Source organism: Malus sylvestris, chromosome 1 (assembly GCF_916048215.2).
Source record: "Malus sylvestris chromosome 1, drMalSylv7.2, whole genome shotgun sequence".
Classification (NCBI taxonomy): Eukaryota; Viridiplantae; Streptophyta; class Magnoliopsida; order Rosales; family Rosaceae; genus Malus; species Malus sylvestris.
Window position 1 is genome coordinate 27,631,762 of NC_062260.1, and position 9,591 is coordinate 27,641,352.

A 9,591-nucleotide genomic window follows, 5' to 3' on the forward strand; every position below is an offset into this window, starting at 1 on the left:
CTTTCCTTCAATTTGAAACTGGGCGTGTCGAAGATTATGTTGATTGCGGCGGTGACGTCGTTGTTGGCCATGTGGAGGGCTCTAATGATGTCCACGTCGGAGTCTCCCGAGTCGACGACTGGGAGGACTCTGCAAATGGTTAGAGACGACTGGGTGGGCTGGTATTCTATATTATGCTACATCAGATTTTGCTTCTCGGTTGGAAAATTTTGTTGCTGTCCTTTATGATTGTTAAAGCTGATTTAGATATTTTGACAGCTTCTAAAGATGTTCTAAAAATGCTTCTCTCTTTTAACCCACTTGGTGGAAAAGATTTTTTAATGTGTCGAAAACACTATCTGGTACACTAAATATAGTAATACAATCGGCTGAAAACTTATAAATAAAAACTACAATCAATTGTATTATTACACTTAGTATATTAGACCGTGTTCTTACCGTACTAAAAACGGTAAATTATGCAGTGGGGGTAAACTGAGCAGTGGAGAGTGGGTTGTGTAATTAACTAGAGACACTTTGAAAGTGATCCCTAGCTATCAATATTCTTTGACTGAAACCTTATTAGTTTTTAGTTTTTTATCGAAGTCTCTGACATTAATGTAATAATGCAAGTTACTATATTTTTAAAATTAAAAATTAAAAATTGAAATTTGTAATTGTTTATATTAATGAGATTTTAAATAAAACCCATAATTTGTGGGATTAAAAATAATAAAATATAAATTATACTCTCTATTCTATTGTGTGTGTGTCTATATACATACATATATATATATATATATGGGTACATTCACCAAAATTAACAAAAAAAAGTTATTGTACCAAAACATGGGTACATTATTCAAAACCACATAAAAAAAATTATATCAAGCTTAATAATATTAGTAAATTTCTTCGACCAAACTTGACATGGATACATTCTCAAATCAACGAAAAATAATGTACCCATATAAGTTTAAAAATGGATTAAAATTTTTGAATGAATTTTATATTAAAAAAGGGTACATTTTACATATAACAAATTGATATATTTAAGAATGGGTACATTTAAGATTAAAAAAAATTAAAAAATTATATGAATGGGTACATTTAAGATTAAATAATTGAGAATCTTTTTATAAACCAAAAAAAAAAGAACTAATAGGTACAAACTTAATCTAATTTTATTTTTTATTATTTTGGAAATGTTTGAATTGAAAATTAATTAGGAGTTTAATAGAGCTGTGAGTATTAAACCCTAATTTAATTACTAATTTTATATTAAAAAATTATGTAATAAACATGTAAATTCATTATCATATTAATGCTAGAGACTTCAATCAAAATTTGAAAAATAATAAGATCATAGTCAATGAACATTAGGAACTAGGGACCGGATACTAATTTTTTAATTTAACTATATCATTAATCATATAATCATGCAACACATAAACTTGGTTAAAGGAAAACGCTAAATCAATCGAGATGAACTATCTCGAAGTTAATTTTGAGAGAAAATCATACAAGCGCGACACGACAATTAGTGTTTGTGTAAAGTCTTGTTGGATCGGATTCATACCAATTTGGCAATTAACACAATAAAATTATGGTTTACTGGTATTTTTCTTTAGTTGTAAGTGAGATCTTAGATTCGAATCTCGTAAATAGTAATTTTTTATGTCGATTTGTACTTCAATATATCATTTTATCCACACACAACAGGTTAGTATTTATTCACAACACATGCTTTCAAAAACACAATATCTTTATAGTCTAACTATATCAACATGTTAAATTATTTGAAATGAGATAAGTAAATAGGAACGATACAATATATGCATGAACGTATCCTTCTACAAACTCAATCATGATATAAGTCAACATAATCTAATTTCCTAGGTATATATTTGTATGATTTCCTAATGTTAAGGGGATTCTCTCAAAAGCAAGACTCTCTATGAACACTCTATCACCTCACAATTTAATGTAATTTCCGTACATATGTTATAAAATGTTGTTGAAAATACGAGGAAAGCTAAGGAGTCCCACTTTTAAGAAAGTTCCGTTAGCATTTCTTTGAAAATATTTATTGAAAATGACTCCCCGTGTACCCTTTTCGGCTCTCTAACCTTAGACCAACCTATACGCAAAAAAAGTATATGAAAGCATTACGAAGTCTTTCATAAATTTGTTGGGGATTGTTGAGATCTAACAAGAACAAGTGTGACTATTAATTTGAGCACCTTCATTAGAGCCCTAATTAGTGAACCCTATTTTTTGTAGTTGTGTGATTAAGTATTAATGAATTGTACAAATTAACCAAGTTATTAATGAATTGTACAAATTAACCCGATCTTAGATAAATTTATATGGTAAGCAAATGGAAACTTACCTAAGATCGGATTACGCTTTTGTTAAATTTATCTGATTCATTACGTGAATTTTAGAGAATTCAAAGAAATTATATGAATGACCCAATAATATTACCACACTGTGGTTTATAATTAATTAGATTAATACATTTTCAGAAGTAATCCCAAATTTATATTTTTCTTTTTCTGGAAAATTACTGCAAAAGATAATGATCTCCACTTATGCAAGTAGTTCACTTTCCACTCGGAGGGGGGGGGGGGGGCGGTGGGTGTTGGTTGGGCATTCAATGACCGCCAGTTCAGCTCTGGCAATCATGTTTCAAGAGGACCATAAGGGAAATGCGACGGGGATCTGAAAGTAAGACTTTATGACTCTATAATATCTCACGTTTAACGTTAATTATTATGCTAATATAATAAAATATTATACTAAAACATGAGGTGATAAAGAGTTTACGAAAAATCACTTTTGAGAGTCTTCTTAATATTGCTCTGACCGTAAACGTACCATACTTAATGAAAAAAAAGGCCATGTTAGAACCAATATTTTTGATGACTCGGGATCCACTGCGAAGCCACTGACACACTGACACGGTAAAATTTTAAGTGTAATCGGAGGATATATCTTTCATTGCGTAGTTACACATTATGTGATGGAAGCAACCGAGAGTATGAGTTACACTCCCAGATATATGACGGAATCTCTCTACTCCACACATATTATATTTTGATGCCTGTATTTATTGGTTTCTAATAGTCTTCAAACTTGAAAGTGACTACATGACACCCAAGTCAAGAATAGAATTTTCATTGTGTGGAAAAGGAACCAGATCCCCTCTTGAGCAATAGGTGGGATCCTCCTGATTGGATCATCTGGACCATTGAAATTTGATCCAAAGGCTACAATAATTACAACTTTTAGAGGGCCCCCTGTTTGTAGTAGTTGGATCAAATTTTAATAGTCCAGATTGCCCGGTCAAAGGCTCCCAACCCTATGCTCAAGAAGGGATCTGGTTCCGTGTGGAAAATACGATTGGGTACACAAATTTTCATAATAGCATGACGACTATTATGCTTAACACAACGAAGATGGTTGAGCCGACTCGAAGTTTTTTCGAGTTGGAGCTTGGCTCAAGCCTACCATAAAAGTAAGAGGTTGATTAGGTGATTAGGGAGCGATGTAAGATCCGAGTAACCATGGGTTGATCCGGATCCAATAAATGCTCCACGAAGAGCCGATAGGATGGGAGCCGAGCTGCGGTAGTCGACTCCATCGGCTTGCACGTAAACTTGGTGGATTCACTATTGGATAACGCGACGACACGTATCCAAAAGTGGAGGTAGGATTCCGGTGCGGAAGGCATTAACGTATTCTTCTGTTACATCCATTCCCATTGAAGTAGTTGATGCCATAGGCCTAGATTCTCAATCAAAATAGTAAACCAAAATTGTAATAGGAACTTTGAAATGATTAATTATTTGTGTTTGATGTGCTAATAATAATTCCCGAAAGATTACCAATACATGGATGCATGTACTCATTTTTTTCCCCATTTTACCTCGTTAAAATGTGGATTTGAATGACGTAATAAGTTTGTGACTCGAGTGATTAAAAACGTTTATCTGTGCACTCAGAGTCATGTTTTCGAACATACCTCCTTGATATTTGCTTGTACGAAATGCTGCAAACAACGTTGGCAAATTACATGAAGGAAAGGGAAGTGAGAAAGGAGAGGATTTTATACAGCCCAAAACTATTTTCGTTTTGGTTATTGCTTGTAAGAAACGTAGGTGAGGTGATAAGGGTGTGTAGACCTTCAATCCGGGCCTTGTAGTGCATGTGAAGGCTCATAAGAATTGTTTGGAAGCTTAGCAACAACAATAATATTGTGTACAATTTTCTTCTAATCCTTGCTCTTATAACAATTAGTGTCCTCCTTCCAATCTTTACTCAAATTATTTGGCATGTACGTAATTTTTTTATTTTTCTTCTATCAATGGAGACAAAAATACGTACTTGAGATTACGGGTGGATTCGAAAAACCGAAAACCGAAAAAAAGGGATTGAATATTGAATCGAAACCAAAATATTGAACGGGAAATAAAAGAACATAAACGAAAACTATTGGTCCGATTTCAATTTTGGTGGTTCAAAATGGAACATAAATGAATCAATCTGAACTGAATGAATATAAATTAATATTTCATGTATTTTTTTATGTAGGGGGTTAATTTTCCAACCCATATTCCAATTCAACTATTAGCCTCATTTCAATTCAAGGTTAAGGAAACCTAACTTAAAAGCCCAAACATGTTGAAAGCCTTATTCCCTATATTTTTTTTCTTCTTCATTTTCTCTTCAATTTCTAGACTAAAAAGAAAAAGATTTTTTTTTGAAAAAAAATAAATGAACCGAACCAAAAAAATCAAATTTATCTGAAGTACAAATTGCGAACCTAACCAAACCGAATAATAATATTTATAGTTTGATTTTTTATTTTGACAAAAAACCAAACCAAATAAATTCGAACCTACTTCTACTTAAAGAGACATATTTCAGCATTTTGAGGATATATTTATTACTCGACTAAGACTTAGCTAATAATTAAGATTAAAATGATTGGTTTTTTTTTTTTTGGGACAAAGGTAATTTTCATTACCAAGAGAGCACAAGTACAACCAAAGGGGCCCAATAACACAACAAACACAAAACAAAAAGTGAACCCCAAACACAAAACAAAAGCCCAACCCAAAAGAAGAGCCCAAAAACAGAAAAACAACAACCCTAAAAGACTACCATCCAGCATCCCATGGCAGAGATCTCACCAAACACAACCCTAAAGAAGAGGGCTCCATCTTCCTCCACCAAGCACCACACATATCGAAACCACTGTCACCAAGGAAAAAAGCTAGTAGGAAAGAATTTTCCCCCAGCAACAAAGCCGAAAACGACATACAAGTGGAAGGTGGTGGTGTGTACACCGCATGAGCCAAAGCTTTGCACACCTTCCGAGAAAGCCGCAAAACGCGGGTTTAAGAAATGGTTGTAGAATCAGACATGTGTGAGAACGATGGATGAATGAAGCAAATGGAAAGGTAAGAAAATGGCTAGATTAGAGTCATGGAGGTGGAAAAACTTGAGGAAAAATAAGAAAAAGGAAGGTTGGAAGTGGGACTATCAGATTGAGACCGAAGAAAGGTTAGATCGGAGGACTTAGGGGATGGATTACAAGAAAAACGAGTCGAAAAACATGCATGGAGAAAGCCAGTCTCACAGAAAAGGGAAGAGAGACAAAAAAATGAAGAAGAATAAGGAAGGCCACTGACCCTGGTCACTGCTAGGGTTGGCGGCAGAGCGAGATGACGGAATTGGGAGCACTCACACACCGGTGAGAAAGTCTCTCACACAGAGAAAAGGTCTCTCACGCGGAGAGAAGATTAAAATGATTGGTTTAGGACGTGCCAAGCATTCTGATGCCATGGTGAACCAATCAGAGGTGACTAAGAAAGGAGGAAGCCAAATATTCCGGATATATTATTTTGGGTAAATTACATAGTAGCCCCTCAGGTTTGAGGTCTATTGCAATCTTATATAACATCTTTAAAACATTTCACTTTCATACCTCAAGTACTATTTTATTTCAATTTCATACAACCGTTACATTTTCCATCCATGGATTTGTTAAATGTTGACGTGGCTACCACATATATGCCACGTGGCAAATAAAATAATTTTTTTAATTTTTTTTAAAAACCTGTATGCCACATATCTTTTTGTTTTTTTTTTCTTTTTCTTCTTCTTCCTCCTCCTCCTTCTTCTATTTTTTTCTTCCTTCTTCTTCTTCTGGGTTGCAGGGGGTTCGATCATTCTTTTTTTTTTCTTCTTCTTCTTCTTCCTCTTCCTCCTCTTTCTTCTTTTTATTCCTCCTTCTTCTTCTGGGTTGCAGGGGTTCGGTCCTTTTTTATTTATTTTTTTATTTTTTTCTTCTTTTTCCTCCTTCTTTTTCTGGGTTGCAGGGGTTCGGTCTCTTTTTTTTTTTTTCTTCTTCTTCTTCCAATTTCAAGTTTTTAAAAAAAATTTTAAAAATTATTTTATTTGCCACGTGGCAGACATTTGACAGCCACATGGCATATATGTGGCAGCCACGTCAGCATTTAACAGATTCATGGATAGAAAATGTAACGGTTGTATGAAATTGAAATAAAATAGTATTTGAGGTATGAAAGTGAAATGTTTTAAAGATGTTGTATAAGATTGCAATAGACCTCAAACCTGAGGGGTTACTATGTAATTTGCCCTATTATTTTTGTTTTAAAAAGAAAAATTTCGTTGTTAAAAAAAAGAAAAGAAAAAAGAAGTAAAATTCCATACCGCATAAAAAGAGGAAAAAAAAGAATATTCCATACCAACATCCACCGCCCTATATATGCCTAGATGCCAATCTTATGCCCTATTTTAGCGTGTTGAGTCCTCGTAGGGTGTCTATATTGTGACAAGAGAACATATCTTGTTCTCTTAATACAAGCCGACTCTAAATAAACGGTAACATATACTAAAAATTGTATCAGCGATGTGATTAATAACTTTTACATTGATAACAACATAGTAAAAAACTTGAATTAATCAACACTCGAAACAAGTTCCGCTCCATTTAAACCCAATCAGACGTTACATCGGCCATTTTTTTAAAAAGTTGGGAACGCGATTCGTTACACCAAATATCATAATACAAATTAAATGAAATTTTTTTCCCCAAATAATTGTATTATTATATTTGATATATCGATTAATATTCTCGGCACACTAAAAATCTCTCTTTTGCGAGAATAGTTAATGATGGACTGCCCTATTGAATTTGCACCTTGATTTGATTCATTTCTTTCTGTTTGTGCTGCATATATGCACAACGCATCCATATTATCTAGATGCTCTGACTGATCCTGTTATTGAAGATTCAATAACACGTTTCTCACACGCATGTTAAAAAAATGCACAATTATCCTGACGCACTCGCTTACCCTGTCACGCACATTTTGTCGCATTTTCGAATTGGACTGCCTTTATGTCCCATTCGATTTAGATAATTTTAATTTAAACCACATATTATTTCCATTCCATTTTTCTCAATGCAAAAAAAAAAAAAAAACATGCAATTAATTAAAAAGCATGGCCCATGCATGCAAGCCACGCCTCAACTATCGAAACATCGGAAAACAACAAAACAACCTAGAAGTCGTCGCCGTCGTCGCCGTCGTACACATCATCCTCCACTTTCTCAGCCACGTCATCCGCAATTTTGTCCTCCACGTAATCAAACCCCTCCGCCAATGCCAGCCCACCCACCGCCCCAGCCACCGCGCCTACCGCCAGTCCCGTCCCCATCCCCCCAAACTTGCTCTTCTTCTCCTCCTGCCCGTACGCCCCCTGCCCGTAGCCCTGCCCCGGCTGTCCGTAACTCCCTTGTCCCATCTGACCGTAGGGAGCGGGCTGACCGTACGGCGGCGCTGGAGCACTGTATTGGTTATACGGATACCCAGAAGGCGGAGGCGCCGCGTAGTAAGGATTTTGCGGCGGCGGAGGTGCAGGTACGCCGTACGGTGCCCCATAAGCCGTTGGCGGAGCGGGATATTCCCGAGAGCCAGCTGGCGGCGGGACACCATAAGGAGGAGCGTTGTACGGTTCCGGCGCACGATAGCGTGGCTCCCTGATCGTAACCTTAACGTCAACTTTCCCCTGGGGCCTACCGGATGGTCGCTTGAGCTGGAGTGTGCGGCTGGCGGGCTCGTCGAAGCCCACGTCATCGATGACATCCCGGAGCTTGAGCCGGGCCGACCCAATCAAGGGCTTGGTATCCGGGTCAGATCCGGCGTGCACGATGTCGATGTTGAGAGTGGTGTCGCCGTCAACGGGGCCCGGTAAGGGGATGGTGAGGGTCTCGTCCCAGTAGGGTGACGTGTCGCCCTCCTCATCGACGTGGGAGGAGCATTTGTTCTTGGGGTCCACCCAAACGACGGCGTAGGGCTTCAAGGCGCCGTTTCGCCAGTTGACGTTCTTGAGGTCGCGGGCAGAGGTGAGCTTCAGTTGGACTTCGTGACCGGACGCCATTGATCGGAGATAGAGTTTTTTCGGAAGTGTTTTGCGGGTTGCGTATCGGAATGGAGGGTCGTATTTATAGGTTGTAAAGGGCAGAATATTTCAGAGGCGAAAGTACCATTCTGCCCTTGTGAATGGTTATTACCGTTTATAGTGGGAGGGTATTTGGTAAACGACAAAATGAGGGTAGGTTTAAGTAATTATCCGGGGGAGAATATAATTAGCTTAGGGACTAAGCACATCTGAGGAGGAAAATGACTATTTTTGGAGAAATTTTTAGTTGTGACGGGAACACGGATGATACACCAAGTGTTTTTATGTAAGTGGTGGAAAATTATAATTTTTAAGTTATTAACCTTTAAACACGCATAACCCACCATTTATATAGGAACACGTGGTGTACTACCTTGTGTGACAATCACACTGAAAAATCTCTCATATTTTTGGCAGGGCTATCTGAGGCAGTGTTGTTTGGATACAAATTAAATGCTTTTGCTTAGCAACCTTTTCACTTACTTTTTCATTTTAATTCACGTCATTTGAATTCTGTTAGCGCTTAAAATTAAAAATTTAATACCACGAGATTTGTCTGTGACCGTAATAGAAACTGATACCAAATAGTCATGTAATGAAATTAAATAAACGTTCGTACGTTATTGGATTGAAACATCGACTAAGTAGTTAGGATTTCATGTGGTACTCTGAAATATATAATACTCCAAGCTCTTTAACCGTTAAATTTTTAATTAAAATATACAAAATAGAAGATTTAATAATTAAAGAAAAAGACTTGAGATATAAGATGCTCTGTAGCATCGTAAAACTTTTACTGAGCAGAGGCAAAGTTGAGTGATGACATTTGGTGGATAGGATGTCTTTTGTCGAGAATTTTCCAGATGCTTCAAGACTTCACATTGACTCAGATAGCCTTCCAGATGTTTCATTTAATTGGGCCCCATCTTTGCTCAGCCCAAACCAGTATTCAGCCCACCCGAACGAAAAAGCTTACAGTCAAGTCGAATCGTGGGCCGAACAAGTTAATATCGAAAAATTGCTTGGCCCATTTAATAATTACCGCGGTTACGCACAGTAACTCTATCACTAGACGCAGCTGGGCGCCTGGGACGGTAATTTCCAACATCAAAA

The 9,591-nt window shown here is 36.8% G+C and overlaps 1 protein-coding gene across 1 annotated transcript; it reads right to left on the bottom strand.

Moving 5' to 3' along the window:
- Positions 1 to 7,436: 7,436 nt before the first annotated feature.
- LOC126616396 (protein SRC2 homolog) lies at positions 7,437 to 8,503 on the bottom strand. The gene has a single exon (XM_050284455.1). The coding sequence runs from the start codon at positions 8,455 to 8,457 to the stop codon at positions 7,579 to 7,581; it is 879 nt and encodes a 292-aa protein (XP_050140412.1). The 5' UTR covers positions 8,458 to 8,503; the 3' UTR covers positions 7,437 to 7,578.
- Between the last annotated feature and the right edge of the window lie 1,088 nt (positions 8,504 to 9,591).

Excerpts from the sequence above, each read along its gene's own strand:
- LOC126616396 (XM_050284455.1), bottom strand. The coding sequence starts at position 8,457 with ATGGCGTCCGGTCACGAAGTCCAACTGAAGCTCACCTCTGCCCGCGAC.